The sequence below is a fragment of the Xiphophorus maculatus genome, chromosome 11, assembly GCF_002775205.1.
Source record: "Xiphophorus maculatus strain JP 163 A chromosome 11, X_maculatus-5.0-male, whole genome shotgun sequence".
NCBI lineage: Eukaryota > Metazoa > Chordata > Actinopteri > Cyprinodontiformes > Poeciliidae > Xiphophorus > Xiphophorus maculatus.
The window spans coordinates 26,244,238-26,262,511 of NC_036453.1; the positions used below are offsets into that span (position 1 = coordinate 26,244,238).

The 18,274-nt window shown below is 42.1% G+C and overlaps 2 protein-coding genes across 3 annotated transcripts in view; one reads left to right on the forward strand and one right to left on the reverse strand.

Moving 5' to 3' along the window:
- LOC102226183 (clathrin heavy chain 1) overlaps positions 1-12,738 on the forward strand; it is a 30,047-nt gene extending 17,309 nt beyond the window's left edge. For both annotated transcript variants that reach the window (XM_014473794.2, XM_005812326.3), the window contains 24 exons: positions 69-266; positions 380-580; positions 896-1,048; positions 1,151-1,273; positions 2,249-2,386; positions 2,467-2,631; positions 2,728-2,908; positions 3,209-3,372; positions 3,952-4,077; positions 4,156-4,298; positions 4,681-4,915; positions 5,006-5,128; positions 5,209-5,354; positions 5,877-6,060; positions 6,150-6,342; positions 6,520-6,677; positions 6,765-7,037; positions 7,447-7,764; positions 7,853-7,984; positions 8,080-8,190; positions 8,276-8,446; positions 9,005-9,226; positions 10,884-10,959; positions 11,425-12,738. In XM_014473794.2, the coding sequence (XP_014329280.1) occupies positions 69-266; positions 380-580; positions 896-1,048; positions 1,151-1,273; positions 2,249-2,386; positions 2,467-2,631; positions 2,728-2,908; positions 3,209-3,372; positions 3,952-4,077; positions 4,156-4,298; positions 4,681-4,915; positions 5,006-5,128; positions 5,209-5,354; positions 5,877-6,060; positions 6,150-6,342; positions 6,520-6,677; positions 6,765-7,037; positions 7,447-7,764; positions 7,853-7,984; positions 8,080-8,190; positions 8,276-8,446; positions 9,005-9,226; positions 10,884-10,959; positions 11,425-11,558 (4,068 nt within the window). In that variant the 3' untranslated portion in view covers positions 11,559-12,738. The remainder of the gene's footprint in view (positions 1-68; positions 267-379; positions 581-895; positions 1,049-1,150; positions 1,274-2,248; positions 2,387-2,466; positions 2,632-2,727; positions 2,909-3,208; positions 3,373-3,951; positions 4,078-4,155; positions 4,299-4,680; positions 4,916-5,005; positions 5,129-5,208; positions 5,355-5,876; positions 6,061-6,149; positions 6,343-6,519; positions 6,678-6,764; positions 7,038-7,446; positions 7,765-7,852; positions 7,985-8,079; positions 8,191-8,275; positions 8,447-9,004; positions 9,227-10,883; positions 10,960-11,424) is intronic.
- A 1,444-nt stretch (positions 12,739-14,182) lies between these two features.
- On the reverse strand, positions 14,183-16,788 carry ptrh2 (peptidyl-tRNA hydrolase 2). Its single transcript, XM_005812325.2, has 2 exons — positions 16,709-16,788; positions 14,183-15,024 (listed from the first exon to the last, which is right to left on the reverse strand). Exon 2 carries the CDS (start codon positions 15,015-15,017, stop codon positions 14,508-14,510), a length of 510 nt encoding a protein of 169 aa, XP_005812382.1. The 5' UTR covers positions 15,018-15,024; positions 16,709-16,788; the 3' UTR covers positions 14,183-14,507.
- Positions 16,789-18,274: the final 1,486 nt, after the last annotated feature.

Here is an 18,274-nt window from a genome sequence, read left to right on the forward strand (position 1 = left end):
AAACTCCAAATCAGTTTTCCTTTTTTAGTTCTGTATTTCAATGGACTTAAAAAAGTCTTCTGACCCAGGTGCTGTCTGTCTGTGTGGAAGAAGAAAACATCATTCCATACATCAACAATGTGCTGCAGAATCCAGATCTTGCCCTCCGCCTGGCTGTCCGCAACAACCTGGCTGGAGCTGAAGAGCTCTTTGCACGCAAGTTCAACAATCTGTTTGCTGCTGGCAACTACTCTGAAGCTGCCAAAGTTGCTGCTAATGCACCAAAGGTATTTTATTTTTATTTTTTTTAATTTGGCTGTAATTATTCCAGCGTTTCTTGTGCTAGCCCATTGTTTTTATCTTCAGTTCCCTTCTGATTCCATTATTTTTCCTCTTTCAGGGAATACTTCGCACACCGGACACCATCCGCCGCTTCCAGAGCGTTCCCACTCAGCCGGGCCAGACCTCTCCGTTGCTGCAGTACTTTGGTATCCTGTTGGATCAGGGCCAGCTCAACAAGTTTGAGTCCCTGGAGCTTTGCAGACCCGTCCTCCAGCAGGGACGAAAGCAGCTTCTGGAGAAGTGGCTGAAGGAAGACAAGGTACTTGAAGCGTTTTGCTCAGCTTGCTCTCACACACAGGCGTTTCCTGCCACTTCCTGACTTGCTTTGTTTACACAAACGGCTAGCTTGTTTATGAATGCATGAGATCATCTGATATTCAAGGAATTCATGCACTTTAAAACTGAGGCTCCATCTTGGATTCCTCAACGGTAAATAACTGACTGCTTTGGGAGTGAAATGGTTTATCTTTAAATGTAATATCGTAATGGTTTTATAATTCTCTAGATTTCCTCCCTTGCATTACAATGTTTTATAGAAATCCAATCTAACTTTGTATGTCACTGCTCATTTCAGTTGGAGTGTTCAGAGGAACTGGGCGATCTGGTGAAGGCGGTGGATCCGACCTTAGCCCTCAGCGTGTATCTGCGGGCGAATGTCCCCAACAAGGTCATTCAGTGCTTTGCAGAGACTGGTCAGTTCCCCAAAATTGTCCTGTATGCCAAGAAGGTACGAAATCTACTTTAGATTCTAACTAAACCTGACAGATCAAAATAAGGTTTTATTCTCATTGCATTTAAGGTTTGATTTGATGAGTATTTCTTTTTGAAGGTGGGCTACACCCCAGACTGGATCTTCCTGCTCAGGAACGTGATGCGCATAAACCCAGAGCAAGGCCTGCAGTTTGCACAGATGCTGGTCCAGGATGAAGAGCCATTAGCAGACATCACACAGGTCAGAAGAAACTACTTTTACCATTTGCACATGAACATAATTAATCCTAACTTGAGTTTGAAGTAGTGTGTACCACGTAATCGAGTAATGGTGCAGGACACAGCAGTGGAATTCAGCTATCTTGTAGTATAAAGGAAATGCACTACTTCCTTTACTTCCAACGTCTGCAGAATCTCTGCAACATAAACACAGACTGCTGACAGAGCATCCTGTGTTCCCTAAAGTGCTGTACAGGCAGATGAAGAGTTTAGAAATAACTTAGTCATGGACACTTTACAGTCTTTTACATCCAGTTATAGTACATGTTTGTCTACATATTCTATGGACTCACATGCAAAAATATTTTTCTGATTAACACAATAATTTTTTTCTAAATCTGCTGTTAAATCTTGGTTAAACAATTTTTGTCTTCTATGTTTTTTTCTTTAAAGTCCTTTATGCTGAGCAGGATTTTTTTCTGGGTTTTTTTTTTCAATTCTTTCTGAATCTCATTGCTTGGTAAGATATGAAATGTTCTGAAATTGGCTCCGATACTGTCATGGACAAAAATGAACAGAGTTCATTCAACAAATATTTTCATAAAATGTGAAGGGAATGTGCTTGTTTGTTTTTTTTTTTTTTGTTTTAAGATTTCTTGTTGGAAATGCAATAGGGATGTTCACTGAAGTTGGTCCTCTTGCAGTGAAGAGTTTAGTGGCTGAGGTTGGCATGTATTTAAAACTTTGTGAAAGTTGAAAGGTTTTTTTTTTTATTATTTCTTGTATTTTGTCTCATTTCAAAGGACTTCCAGCAATTTGTCCTACTAAACCCAGAGGCGGACTGTACTTTACAATCTCTTTTGAAAAGTTTTCAATGTTTACACTTTTAAATGGATAAAAATGCATTATTACCTGGTATAATTAGTGGTGATTGCAAATTTTTATCCATCCGCATTTTTCTTTAAAGAACTCACCTTGTGTGTCTGTATCTGCTCAGATTGTGGACGTTTTCATGGAGTACAACCTGATCCAGCAGTGCACATCTTTCCTCCTCGACGCTTTAAAGAACAACAGACCGTCAGAAGGGCCACTGCAGACTCGCCTGTTGGAGATGAACCTCATGCACGCCCCACAGGTGGACCGGTGTTCATTGTCAAAAAATGGTAGACACCATACAAAAAAATGTTTGTTCTAATGTTTCTGTTGTGCCTGTAGGTTGCTGATGCTATCCTTGGTAACCAGATGTTCACACACTATGACCGCGCTCACATCGCCCAGCTGTGTGAGAAGGCTGGTCTTCTTCAAAGGGCTTTGGAGCACTACACAGACCTGTATGATATCAAGCGTGCTGTCGTGCACACACATCTCCTCAACCCTGAGGTAGAATCCTTTCTTTGTCAGAACAACTGTTTTATTTTTTTGTGGGGGCTTTATCTTTTTGTATGAACAAACCGAACAAATGTTCTTCTACTCCAGTGGCTGGTGAACTTCTTCGGTTCGCTGTCGGTGGAAGATTCAATGGAGTGCCTCAGGGCCATGCTCTCAGCTAACATCCGCCAGAACCTGCAGATCTGTGTTCAGGTGGCTTCCAAGTACCATGAACAGCTCTCCACTCAGTCTCTCACTGAGCTCTTCGAGTCCTTCAAGAGCTTCGAAGGTGAGAACCCAGGCTTATGGCATCCTGTACCGTTGCCATCAGTACGCCATGATTCACTTAGTAAAACGTTCAATTTCTTTCACTTTCAGATCTTATTTTAGTTGGCATTAGTTTTATTCAAATCTTTAAAACCTGCCTCAATCAACTGTAATTGCCTGGCATGAGTGCATTAGTAGGACAATGGACTCAGTCACACCATATGAGATCATGGTTGCTCATTTTTATGCTGGTGTCTGATGTATTTAGTATTTGAAGTCATGGATGTTGCTTATGGACTTGAATTGCCTTTGTGTCCCTCAGGCTTGTTCTACTTCCTGGGCTCTATTGTGAACTTCAGTCAGGATGCCGAAGTCCACTTCAAGTACATCCAAGCTGCCTGCAAGACGGGCCAAATTAAAGAGGTGGAGAGGATCTGCAGAGAGAGCAACTGCTACGATCCGGAGCGTGTCAAGAACTTCCTCAAGGTGACGTTTTAAAAACATTTTTTATTTGCATCCGTTTTTTTAAAATTGTGTATCAACAGTCCTGCCCACACACGTTAAAGGTCCACAGGTTAATGATCAGAGTGAACGAACTGGCTCTAAGCAGTTTGCTTGTATCTCTTCTAAATCTTGACGGTGGTGAATTTTCTTTCTTTGCTTTTCTGCTTTGAAATGGCAGGACATGTATCAGGTAAACCTTCCCTTCACCCTTCTCCACCTCAGGATCCTGATTTGTTTTCCTTTCTCCTTGTCCCTCTTCTCTTGAAACATGGAAATGAAACCTGCCTTTGTATGGAGACGTATATTTGTATACACCACAGTCCATACACTATGAGTGCAGTATAGGTCATGTAGTGCTAGTCAGTTGGTTGTGCTGCAATTGCAGTCGCTCGTAGCTAGCTAGCAACCTGTGCTTTTGAGTTTTTGATATCTAACATGTTTGAAGCAAAATAGCAGTAAAGGATAAACCCTGTGCTATCAGGTTGGAGTAGATGGAGTTATAGAAGTTGTTATGCATGTTACATTTTACTAATATCTCCCCTTTCAATTTGTGACACACAGGAAGCCAAACTCACTGACCAGCTGCCGCTCATCATCGTCTGTGACCGGTTTGATTTTGTCCACGATCTTGTCCTCTACCTGTACAGAAACAACTTGCAGAAATACATCGAGATTTATGTCCAGAAGGTGAGAACCACGGCAGTGACATTTTACCAGTAGCCACAATCCTTGTTTGAGATGCTTACTGTGGGATTTGTGTGGCAGGTGAATCCCAGCCGTCTCCCAGTTGTCGTCGGGGGCCTCCTGGATGTGGACTGCTCTGAGGACGTCATCAAGAGTCTGATCCTGGTCGTCAGAGGACAGTTCTCCACGGATGAACTGGTTGCAGAGGTGGAGAAGAGGAACAGGTGCTCTAACAATGCACACACATTAGCTTTCTTTACTCAACTCTGAAGATAGTTAAAGGGATTCCATGAAGTTATTAGAACTGGTTCATTTTTCCTTATTTTTAACTAGGTAAAGCAAAAACTATTGCACTTGAGTTTTGGGTAGAACATATGTACAAACAAAGGTGTTTATCTTTAATGAAAAATGTATATATTTTTTGTGCTATTTTGGCTCAATTTTATCTTACTGGGTTTTATTTCCTAATGGAAGTGCTTTTTCAGTCTGTAAACTCCAGTTAATAATTAATCAATTACTAAATTAGTTGCCAATTCAATTGATTCATCATGGTTAATCAGATTAATCGTTTCAGCTCCACTCTTGATGCTGTTCTATTTGTCCCAGACTGAAGCTGCTGCTGCCCTGGCTGGAGTCCCGCATCCATGAAGGCTGTGAAGAACCTGCTACCCATAATGCTCTGGCAAAGATCTACATCGACAGCAACAACAACCCGGAACGCTTCCTGCGGGAAAACCCGTTCTACGACAGCCGTGTGGTGGGAAAGTACTGCGAGAAGAGAGACCCTCACCTGGCCTGTGTGGCCTATGAGCGGGGACAGTGCGACCAGGAGCTCATCAATGTGAGGATACATTTCATTCATTCTTATCCTGTATCCACACGTTTTTTTTCTACATCAGACATAAATGTGAATTTTCTTTTCTCCCGTCAGGTTTGCAATGAGAACTCTCTGTTCAAGAGCTTGTCTCGCTACCTAGTGAGACGTAGAGACGCTGAGCTGTGGGCCAGTGTTTTGCTGGAGAGCAACCCCTACAGACGGCCACTCATTGACCAGGTAGAGTCTGAACACCTGACAGTAAAGCTTCCTTCCTACCTTCTCCTGGTGCTTCTCTCAGACTCCGTTTCTGTCCTCAGGTGGTCCAGACGGCTCTGTCGGAAACCCAGGACCCTGAGGAGGTTTCGGTCACCGTCAAAGCCTTCATGACTGCTGACCTGCCCAATGAGCTCATTGAGCTGCTGGAGAAAATAGTGTTGGACAACTCCGTCTTCAGTGAACACAGGTAGGAATGTTCTTCACCTCAACTGTTATCCAAAAGTCATAAATTCATTAAGGCCTTAAAATGTCTTAAATTAATTTTTTATTTTTTTTTTAAATGCAATTTGGCTTTGAATACATTAATCACAGGCCCTAAATTTTGTCATGGTGAAACTATTCAATCTCGTATATCCTATGTAGTTTTTTTTTTTTCTCGCGGGACTTTTCTGTCAGGCAAGTTTGAGTTGACGTCTTTATTGGGTTATTTATAACTCAAGGCATTTGAGGCTACAAGTAACTAGCTGCTAATACACCCTTGATAGGTAGCTAGATTTTTATGTCTATTGTGGATAAGTGCAAGTTTAGAACCAATTTATTATACTTTGTGCAGTTCTCACAATAAAAGTCTTAAATTTCTTCATAGTGGTCTTAAAGTCTTAAATTTGAGTTGGTGAGATCACAGGGTTTATGCAGGTTTCACCACTTTCAGATTTACTTGACCCAAAAAAGTGCTAATCGTTTTTTTTGTTTTTTTTTCTCTCTCCAGGAATCTGCAGAACCTTCTGATCCTGACCGCAATCAAAGCCGACCACACGCGTGTGATGGAATACATTAGCAGGCTGGACAACTACGACGCTCCTGATATCGCAAACATCGCTATCAGCAATGAACTTTTCGAGGAGGCGTTCGCCATTTTTAAGAAGTTTGACGTCAACACCTCAGCCGTGCAGGTCTGTACCCTTGAAATTGCATAAATGTTTGCCTTATTTACTAAAGGAGGCTTACAATTTTTCTCTTCCTTTTCCCCCCTCCTCCTTAGGTGCTCATCGAGCATATCGGCAACCTGGACCGGGCCTATGAGTTTGCAGAACGCTGCAATGAGCCTGCTGTGTGGAGCCAGCTGGCCAAGGCTCAGCTCCAGAAGGAGCTGGTTAAAGAAGCCATTGATTCTTACATCAAAGCTGACGACCCGTCTGCATACATGGAGGTGGTCCAGGCAGCTGATAAGAGCGGTAAGTAGGATAATCTAGAATAAGTACAATCTCACAGAAGCAGCCATGTTGAACCTCATGTTTAAACAATCAACTGGTTCCCTTTCCAGCAGGACAATAAGCACACAGCCAAAACTAAAATAAAATATATATATTTTTTTTGGGTTAACTTGGTCCATCATGTATATATGTTTCCAGGTAACTGGGAGGATCTCGTCAAGTTCCTCCAGATGGCTCGCAAGAAGGCTCGTGAGTCATACGTGGAGACAGAGTTGATCTTTGCCTTGGCCAAAACGAACCGCCTGGCCGAACTCGAGGAATTCATCAACGGACCCAACAACGCTCACATTCAGCAGGTCAACCTTGCTCCGACACACGACACAGTCTCCCTTCTTTGCCCGATCCACATTTAAACCCTGGACCTTTACTCCGTCGTTTTCCAGGTCGGCGACCGCTGCTACGACGAGAAAATGTACGAAGCCGCCAAACTGCTTTACAACAACGTCTCCAACTTCGGCCGCCTGGCTTCCACTCTGGTGCACTTGGGAGAGTACCAAGCCGCTGTGGACGGAGCCCGCAAGGCCAACAGCACCCGCACCTGGAAGGAGGTGTGCTTTGCCTGCGTGGACGGCCAGGAGTTCAGGCTGGCCCAGATGTGCGGCCTCCACATAGTGGTGCATGCTGACGAGCTGGAGGAGCTCATCAACTATTACCAGGTAGGTGATATCAGACTTATTTAACCTTTACGCTTCATTATGAAAGCGTCCTTATTAGAGATGCACTGATACGATATTAATATCTGCATCAGCCACGTTTGACCAAAGTAGTAAACCTATCTTTTTTTTTCAGTTTATTTTACACTGACTAATTGAGCTGACTTGCATGTTTGACTAAGTTTGTGAAGCTATTGGTGTGTTGCTATAATGGTCCACAGTTATCAAACTTGTGATCAGTACATTTATGTTCTTTTTTTTATTATTATTATTATTAAATGCCGCAAGTAAATTCAGCACTGTTTTCCTGTATCTGCTTGATATCGGCCGATACTAAACCTGCGATGTTTGTATCGGAAGTGAGAAAAGTGGATCAGTGAGTCCCTTACCTTCATCCTCGCGTCTCCCTCAGGATCGCGGCTACTTTGAGGAGTTGATCACCATGCTGGAGGCGGCGCTGGGCCTGGAGCGCGCTCACATGGGCATGTTCACAGAGCTGGCCATCCTGTACTCAAAGTTCAAACCCCAGAAGATGAGGGAGCATCTGGAGCTGTTCTGGTCCCGAGTTAACATCCCGAAGGTCCTGAGAGCGGCAGAGCAGGCGCACCTGTGGGCCGAGCTGGTCTTCCTTTACGACAAGTACGAGGAGTTTGACAACGCCATCATCACCATGATGAATCACCCAACAGACGCCTGGAAGGAGGGCCAGTTCAAAGACATCATCACCAAAGTACGGCTTGGTCAGATTGAGAAATATCTAAATTTTAGTCGTCTTGGAGTGGATTTTCTAAAAACCTTTCAATCTGCATCATGTGTAGGTGGCCAACGTAGAGCTGTACTACAAAGCGGTCCAGTTCTACCTGGAGTTCAAGCCTTTGTTACTGAATGATTTGCTGATGGTGCTCTCCCCTAGACTGGATCACTCTCGTGCTGTAAACTTCTTCGCTAAGGTACTTTGAAGCTGATAAACACACACCAAGGTCCAGTTGTTTTTCTGAGTTGTATGTGCCATCAATGTTGAACATGTGTGTGCGTGTGTTTTCAGGTGAAACAGCTGCCTCTGGTCAAGCCATACCTCCGCTCAGTACAGAACCACAACAACAAATCTGTCAATGAAGCACTTAACAACCTCTTCATCACAGAAGAGGACTATCAGGTGAGTTTGACTGACATCACAGTGTGATTTCTGTTTATTTTTTTTAAAAATTCAACTGTTAAGCTCAATTTGCCGCTCGTTTCAGGCTCTGAGGACGTCAATAGATGCCTACGACAACTTCGACAACATCTCGCTGGCCCAGCGCCTGGAGAAACACGAGCTGATTGAGTTCAGAAGAATCGCTGCCTACCTCTTCAAAGGCAACAACCGCTGGAAACAGAGCGTGGAGCTGTGCAAGAAGGACAAGCTCTACAAGGTGCTGCTTCTACTCGCTTTTTTCCTGGAATTAGTTTTAGGCGACCTTTGTACTGACCGTTGAGAAATTAGTTCTTTGGAAAAAGGAGATATGGACTGCTTAAAAAAAAACAAAGTCAAGGCAGCTGATCAGAACGCTGCTGCTCGCGTTCTGACTAAAACTAGGAAGATAAAGCATATTATCCCACTTTTAAGGTCCTCACACTGCCTCCTTGTAGCTCAGAGAATAGACTTTAAAATACTGTTGCTAGCTTATAAATCACTGAATGACTTAATGAAATAATGCTTTCAAGATCTGCTGTTGTCATACCTTCCAGACCAGTCAGGTCTTCTGGTCTGCTCTGCTCTGCATCTCCAGAACCAAACATAAAGAGCCGTTCAGTTTTTATGCTCTTTTAATCATCGAACAAACTTGCAGAAAACTGCAAAACAGCTGAAACAGAGTTCCTAAAAGCCGAGGCTAAAAACCCACCCGTTTAGAGTTGCCTTTGACTCATAATTGGAACATTAATAAATACAAGTAAACGTAATGAGTTTTTCCACGTCGTCTCTCTGATAGGACGCCATGCTGTACGCATCAGAATCCAAAGACGTGGAGCTGGCAGAGGAGCTGCTGTCCTGGTTCCTGCAGGAAAACAAGAGGGAGTGTTTCGCCGCCTGCCTTTTCTCCTGCTATGACCTGCTGCGGCCCGACGTGGTGCTGGAGACCTCCTGGAGGCACAACATCATGGACTTTTCTATGCCATACTTCATTCAGGTCATGAGGGAGTACCTCTCCAAGGTATGAGGGAAGACCTATGCATTTATCAAAGCACCAGAACAGCAGTTTAAAAAAAAAACGAGATGCACCAATCGGATCAGGTGCTCAGTGGGGCCATTTAACTTTGATGTGCTCTGATCCAATATTGGTAGGTCAAGAACAATTTTTTTCTTCCAATTCTAAAATACATTAAGACACAAAAACTCCCATGTTTTTTTGTTAAATTTTATTTCATCAAAATCTGCTAAATTTATCAGAAGGTCAGAATCACCAGATCAGGCCATAAACAAAATCAGAAAATCCTGATTGGTGCATGTCTTAAAAAAAATACACCTTTTTAACATGTCAGAACTGCTGTCTTTAAATGAAAGGCGATATTTAATCTTGATCTCCTGTGCCGCACCTTTCCCCTCACAGGTTGAAGCGGTTAAGGAAAAGGTGAAAGCTGAACACGGTTTTTGCTCGGGAGATTGCAGCCCTTAGTGTGCATGGTTTTAGCTTTAACGTGTTAACATTATCACTCCACTGCAGTGTTTTAAGAAATGCTTCAGTCCCAGAAGAAAACCTCAGAGATGTAGTGGAGTGCATAAGAAAAAGAGCTGGACATAATTCTGCTTAGCTGAGTGAAGTTTTGTTGAAAATTCACTTTAACAGTTTAACTATTTGGTGTAATTTTTAACTCTAGAAAGCCTAAAAAGAGCATTTTCTCCCAGAGAGTTGAGTAAAAGCTTTTGGGAGAGTTTAACATGGGTCTACTGCTAACTAGGACGCATGTCTTGTTGAAACATAGCAGTAGACAGTTGGAAGCACCTGGACAGCTGGCCTCACCACACTGCAGCTTTAATATGACCAGCAGTGTGTCCCGCATGGGACTGCCTCAAGTGACAGTCGGCATATGTTATAGGCATGGACAAACTGGATGTGGATGTGAAGATGTTTAGTGTATCGTATTGCTTGTGCTGCTGCTCGTCCTCTCAGGACACGTTTTGCTTTTTGCTGCCTCTGACTTGCTGCTTGAAGATTTTTTTTTTTGTTTTGTTTTTGTTCTGACAAATCTTTTCCTGTGTCAGGCAGTTTGGAAAATATTTTGACTATGTTGTGGTGGTTGGCCATCTGTACTTGGTGTTTTATCCACCAGAAATGGAGACTGGCACGGACTATTAGAAGCTTTACTGTTAAAGTTGAACAAAAATGCATGCGATTAGGCTCTACATCAGCAATTCCTGCCCTCATTTCACCAAGAGTTTGAACTATTGTATATCAATTTCTTTTCTTTACATTAAGGAATAATGGGAAAAACTGTTCATACTCTGTGCCATATTTCTGCACAGGGTCTAGATTATGAAGACAAAAGTTTGTAGGTCTGTGGATATCTTGAGCAAAGTCAATTGAGTTGTAATGTAATATTAAAGGTTACACTTTGTCTACATGAATGTTAAAATCCAACACTATGAGCTTATTGGTATTTAACACCAAATCAGAAGAATCTGAGTACTAATCTAAAAATAGTGTGATGGAGCCTGGAGGACAATACAAAACATGATGAAGAAATATCTAAAATATTTGCTATGTATATACTCATTTTCCCATTTCTAGCATGTCAGCATTTTTTTTTATTTTTTATAAATATGCAACGCATTTAGACTTGGCACTAAATATTTATTTCTCTGCAATGCAGGTCGACAAGCTTGAAACCTCAGAATCCCTAAGAAAAGAGGAGGAGCAGGCAACAGAGACGCAACCCATCGTCTACGGTAAAGGCTGTGATCCCCGTCGACGAGAGCGCCTTACTCATCTCCTGCTGGTGTTTCTTATCCAGGATTTTCAATTGAAATTCAGGCTTTCCCCCAGAAAACCTGGAAAGACTGGTGGTCTGCGTGCTGGGCAGTCTACCAGCAGCCCACTGTGTTTTTGTTTAGAAATATTAAGACACAAATTCAGAAGTGCACAAACAGGCATCATAATTTAAACCTATAAACCTAGCTTAATATGTCTTTGTTACTGGTGTATAAAAAACCTTTTTCAAATCAACTAACTACACTTAGCCTGGTGGGGCAAGTAAAGCCTGGTTGCCCACCAAGCTACACTGGGCGAAACTCTTAAATTTAACCTTATAAAACAAGTTGGTAAAAGAAAAAGAAAAAAAGATGGCTAGTATGTCATAAACTGATGTATAGTAAAACAGTTTAGATGAGAGGTTTTTGTTTTTTTTCTTTCAGGAACACCTCAGCTGATGCTGACAGCAGGCCCCAGCGTCCCCGTGGCCCCACAGCAAGCTTACGGCTACGGCTACCAGGCCCCTGCAGGCTACGCCCAGCCAGCAGCTCAGCCAGGCTTCGGCTACGGCATGTGAAGACCCCGCCTCCTGTCTGTCCACATCCAGGCTCCATCCATCTCCCAACAGTCCTTCACCACACCTTTATTATCGCCTCTCTGCCCTCTACTAGGAGCGGGGAGATGATACTGACAAACTATTACTTTTTTTTTTTCTTTTTTACTTTTCCTTTGTTTGAAACTGTCATGAAGGACTCAGTTTGTTTTTTTTTTCCCCCCAGTTTGTCAAAAAGATTAAATCAGATTAATTTTCTCACATTCCGTATTGACTAGATTAATTTTCTTGTATTTTATTTGAATGGGGACATGGTTAATGTACAATGGGTGGGCTTGTGAGGAGAGCCAGTTCTCTTCTCAGATTTACGGTCTGTTGTGAAGCATCTGATTTTGCACTCTGTAGTGAGAAGATAATGTAGAACCTTTTCCTGTCCTCGTGTGAGCAGCTTCGTTTTTGTCCGACTGTACAATGCGTTGAATTGTAGTATATTCAGACACCAAAACTTGCTTCTGTGTTTTTTTTTGTTTTGTTTTTCTCGCAACATCAGACTGCTGCTTTCATGACTATAATCCTGAAAACACTACGTTTTACTGGTCCCCATGCGCTCGCTCTTCAGGGCTGTTTGGTTGAAGAAAATCTAAGACTTATTTACATACGATGTACAGGAAAGTTTGATTCTTTCCAGCAAAAGCCTATGCAGAAGTCTCTAAACTCAGTTCTTCTCAGAAAACATTTCCATGTGCTTTACACACTGCTTTAACACGGGACCATTCTTCCTCAGGAGGGACTGCAGACCTGTGTGTGACTAACGTGCCCCTGTCCTACTCCGGTTTGCATCAGTTTGGTCACTGTTGCCAATTGTGCAGGAGACTTTTTTCTTTCTTTTTTTTTTTTTCTTTGCTCCACACTTTCTTCTTGTGTCCCGTTGTGGGGTTGCATTTACTGTTTTCAGTTGACCTACTCATCCAAATCTGAAACGATGTCAAAACGTGGGCGGGGGGGGGCTTTGACATTTTTACTAAAGGCTTGCTTGTATACAGAAAAATCAATCATTAACTCCTTATATTCTTATCTAAATTACCTTAGATTTAAATTGTGCACTTACGATACTTGATTGTGCATAATCAGGATCATAATGAATGAAACAGCGGTTTTGTTTCCACTTAAAAAAAAAATAAAATAAAGGCTTTGTTTGTCAAGAGTGGTGTCATGGTTTCTTGTTTTAGTTTTTCTAACCAGTGTGTTTTCTTTTATAGCTAATATTTGGTGGTGCGATTCCAACAATGTGCTCTTAAACTGAAACTAGGATTAGTTATGTGTCCGATTATTACGTTAATACTCTTAAGTTTACTCTGAATTTCAAATGCAGATGGTTCTGGTTTGCAGCTTATGAAAACCTAAAAATCACTTGTGCATTGTTGAGCTACTGGAAGCTTTGTTCAGTATTTTATTCAGGGCTTACATGAATTAATCGATGTGCCATGGAGAAAATCAGCCTGATGTGTTCAGGAAGTCCAGGTTGCTTTGATAGCTGTTGGGTTTGGTGTTGCATTTTTTGTTTTGAGTACATTATAGGTTCTCTTTAAGGTTCTGGTTAAACCAATATGGTGGCCAATAGAGGACATTTGTCACTCAAGCAGTATTGGGTGCCTTGATGGTGTGGACAGGTGCCAAGTCTTGCTGGGAAATAATCAGCATCGCAATAAAGCTAGTCAGCAGAAGGAAGCAGGAAGTGCTCTAAAATGTCTGGATAAATGGTTTTGTCTTAAAACTCTTAATCTTGTGAATTTTGCCTCAAACTCTAGAATTGGTGTTGCTTCAGTTTTCTCAAAAGATGTTATTGTTGCTTGTGCTTTGTTTTCTATGACACTTTTTTCCTTCCACCTAACTCTCCAATAATTGTATGTGGATTCAGTGTATTGTGAATAACCAGCTTCTTCAGAATTGACATTTTTGTGGTTCATCCTTCCAGTGGGAGCTAGCAATTTTCCTGATATTTTTAGATCATACTTTTGTATTGCTCTTGTATCATTTTCTGATAAATATTTCTGTTTTCATGTCCTTTAAGACATATTCTTAAAAATTAACAGAAACACTTGATGTGTACTGCTTTTGAAATTACGGTAATAAATGACGCTAATCCCAGGATGGCGCACAAAACCTTTTCTCCCATCTACCTCCAGAAAAATATAAATATAGGGATCTCATGCCCTCTGCTGGTACATGGGGGAATGTGCTGGAAGTAAAAAATGGTTGTCACCTTAATCTCAAAGCTTTGATTTCATGTCAGTGTAGGCAAACAAATAAATAAAAATAATATGACTTACTGATGTTTGGGTAAAGCCACCATTTATGTCTTCAGTGCATTTTTGCATAGCGTTAATCAGATTCTTTTCCCAGTGGCCCAAATAGCCTTCCATAGTTTAGAGGTTTCTTTGGTTATTTTATTTTCAGTACCAAGACTCGACCAATGTGGTGCAACCATTATTATTCAAAGAGCCATTCTTGCCCTAATTCTGCCCTGTTAAAATGTGACTCGTTATGTCACATGACTGAAATAAAGACAATTTGTAGTCTTTGAAAAACATAAATGTCATTAAAAAAATATTTATAGTTTCCAACCAAATAAGAAAAATAGGTCTGAAAAGATTTCTGGTACATTTATTAGTGAATTTTTTTGTAATTAGTTCCTGAAAAACTTGAGACCAGTGTTTGTTTCTATATTAAAAACAGTTTGTGCTAAAAAACAAACAAAAAAAAAACACTAAGCCAATTCAGCACTCAGAAGATACCAAAGCACCTCATGTCTGCATTGGTATCAGAACTGGATCGGTGCAACTTTGGCAAGACAAATGACTGTATGTTGAGCCCATTAGTTTATTTAACAAACATCTGCAATCACGTCCTGTTGTGGAAACGACATGTAATTCCAGTACTGACTTCACAGTCTACGTTCAGAATGACAACATTTTAGTAGAGCTTCAAGTCTCCGGTGACGCTGTCCACCAGCTCGGCCGGACCAGGACCGATCCCCAGCACGGTGCGAGAGCCGGGTGCGATTTGAGTCCTTCCTGCATCCTGGATGAGGCTGACGGTGAGTCCCACCTCCCTGGCTCGGCCCAGCAAGTTTATCAGGGTGTCCTCGTCCGGCGCCTTCACCACCACCTTCGGCTGGCCGCAGTACTCCCACTGCCTGAGCAACTCGGGGCTCCTGCGTTGAACCTGCTTGTAAGCGCTTACTGCGGCGTGGGAGCACTGGGCCGCCACCTTCCCTTTGCCCATCTTCAGGTCATTCCGGACCACCAGCACCATCTTGAACTCCCCGCCTTCTCCCATCACGCTGGCCTCCCCAGAGCCGTTCCCCGCCGATTTCATGAGGCTCTTGGACGCGGGGCCGAGGCGGGTCCGCAGGTGCCAGCCGAGGAAGAGTCCACAGCCCAGACCGGCGGCAACGCCCAGGGGACCGTAGAGCGCATCCATGTTCAGCCTGCAGACAGTTAGAGAAAACTTACAACACACTCAAGTTTACATTACAGGCAGCTTTTGATCAAGCTGCAACTTCAGGGAGGCAACAGGAACATCAGGACTGGACGTAAATGCTGTCCAAAACAACCAAAAAGTGTCCCCAAACAGCTCCGCTCCAGGGGTCACGCTGTGTGACCTGGACAAGTCTACTGTTTCATGTTGGGTCGTAAATAAATCAATCCTTTATTTATCTGCTAAAAGTTTTAAACGCTTCAATTCTACTTCCCGTTACTCCAGATACCCAATGTTCCTACATTCATTAATAAACATGTATAATACATTTAAATATGTTAAAAAGGTGGTGCCACCAACGAAGAAGAAGAAGTTGGAAGCTACATAAGGGGTGATTCCTCGACATTAGAACTGGTCCAGGTCATAAACTATAATACTTTGTTTCTTCAAACCTGAACTAGTTTGTTCTATACCAGGGGTCTCAAACTCAATTTACCCGGGGGCCGCTGGAGGTGGAGTCTGGGTGAGGCTGGGCCACATTCACACACACGGTCTCCTCAGCCGAACCTTTCTGATTGCCTATTACCATATTTGGCCGTAGTCAGGCGCTGTAACAGCCGTAATTGTGTAGTGTCTCTTTAAGATACTCTAGTATTGCTAATGATGTCAGAAGTATGCGCCACGGCTTCTCTGTAGAGAGCGTGGGAGAAACGTGCTAGACGGACATGTTAGCTCCCTAACTTTTTAGTAATGTTACGGGTTGTTTGGACGCTGCTCAATTTTCATGTCTGATAATATAGCAGCCGTTCAACCGGGCTTTGTAAGGTTGGTGAAGAGCGTATTTATTAAAGGACAACACTGTGGAAATTCCCAGTACCAGTGTGGTTGTGAGTTTTTGACCGTCCTGACGAATCTGCCGCCTCCTCTCCTCCCTTAAACACAACCCAAGCTTACAGCGCCTAACCTTAATTACGTTACACTGATCAGCAACTTCCGGGTCTAGACTGGATGCTGAAGCACGTGAAGAGGGAGCGGCCGCGGAAATTGCTGCATGTACCGCATGCAAATAATGACAAATAGAAAATGCAAATAGGCCCGGCCGATGTCCCGCCCCCGAGAGCAATATACTCCACCGTGATTGGTAAGTTCGTTCAGCTTCGCACACAACACTGAAAAGTGTCAATTATATCAAACTCGCGGGCCCACTAACATTAAACTTTCATATTAAGGCCGGGGCCACAAACTATCGTCCCGAGGGCCGCAGTTGGCCCGCGGGCCGCGAGTTTGAGACCCCTGTTTTATACCAACAGAAAGCTAAACGGCTGATTTATTATTGCTAGCCTGTCATGGCTGAAGGTGAATTGTATTAAGTGATTTTTTTTTTTTATTATTTCCACTTGCAGATTCTGTTGATGAATGGGGTTCATCACAGTGAGTTGAAGATAACTACAGCCCTCTTCGATTCAGTTCATTCCAGATTTGATAACACAGAGCAGCACACTTTTTAAGGATTGGACTAGTCCATGAATTGACCAGAAGTTCCTGATCTGAAACAGAAACTAGCCGTGCTCGTTAGCTAACTAGTTAGCTTCCAGACTACACACACCGGAGCGTCTCTGACCTATGATCGTATTTCCAAAGATTTAAAGCGTTAACTGTAAGCTGAACTTATTTACACGGAAAATGTTTCATACCTGCGACTCTATGAGCGGCACTGAAAGCATGGAAGGAGTTTCATCGCGCGGATTCTTCTTCTTCTGGAGTTTAGCGGCAGCTGACTTCCCCTGACGTTGCAATGTTGCCCCCTACTGCTTAACCTGTGCAGTCCGGTCTTAAAGCTCCAGCTCGTCGACTGAAGGTGGAAGTGTAGCTTCTTCTTGTTCTCTTCCATGTTCACAAACATATACCACAAAGCCCGAACCTCTTAATCTAATCGTATCATGTTTAAAAACGAAATTAACTTTTACATTGTTTAACCAAGCATGTAGATGGAACTCAGAATAAGTTCCCAGCTCTTGTTTGTGGTTCATTTTTGTCCTCTTTAGTTTTTACTGGCAGTTCTCTGAATTTCTCCTTAGAGAAGCTTCTGCAACTCATCTTTTTGGCTTGTAGGGCTTATGAGCCTAACACCACAGCTCTTTGGATCACTGTACAGATAATACCAACATTTATTCAGGACAACTAAAAGCAGCACAGAACAACTAGTGGTGCTTTTGTAGCATTTATAAATAAATGGTAACACTTTATTTGACAGGGTGTGCATTAGACTGGCATGATGCTGCCATAAACATGACATAACATCTGTCATGACCATGAAGGAGTCTTTATGAATGTCTACACCTGTTGTGATGACGTGTCATTTGGTAAATGACACTTTTAAAGCAAAGTTGATCTAAAAGTTGTATTAAAAGTCCATTGAAAGTGCCAGCTTTGCATGATTATGTAAATAATGGCACTTTAATACAAAATTGGCACTATTAATGGACTTTCAATGCAACTTTCTGAGCAATTTTGTATGAAAAGTGTCATTATTTACTGAATGACACTTCATGACAGCAATCACAGACATTCATAGACTTCTTCATCTTTATGACAGTGTCATGTCAGTCTTATGCACACCCAGTCAAATAAAGTGTTACTAGTCTGATTTTTATAAAAAACAAAGATCCCATTTCTCTCCCAGAGCTTCTGAGTTAGTGATCCTCTGCTGTCTAAAACTGCATCAATCTTTGCTTTGAGGTTTTACCTCATTTTGGTCAGTAAAAATAGTGAACGCAATTTGTTTTATGTCTTCAAGGAGAATTTAGAATTAAGCATACAAGATAATATAATGTTGTCTTTTAAAGATATTAATAACTTTTACCACACTGGTTATTTGTGACCCGAATCTTGAGTAGCTATTTATTATCACTGTTTTATTATTTCATTGCTACTGTTCGTTAGTAGCCCTGAGGTGGAATGGCAACCCCGCCAGTGTATTATAAGCCTGGCTGCCCGCCAAGCTTTATTTGCCCCACCCCTCCAGGCTAAGCGTTACTCTTTCATGTTTTTAGAAAAAGCTGGAAGCCTGGACCAATCACACCACTGGCAATTGGTAAACAATAGACATCAAATATGTAAATTTGATGTCTATTGTTTTCTATTTTTAATAAATTAGAAAAAAAAGAATGAAAAGAAAACCACATTGTCATAATGGGGTATTTGTGTGTACAATTTTGAGAAAGAATGTTAATACAATTTGAATTAAGGCTGTAACATAA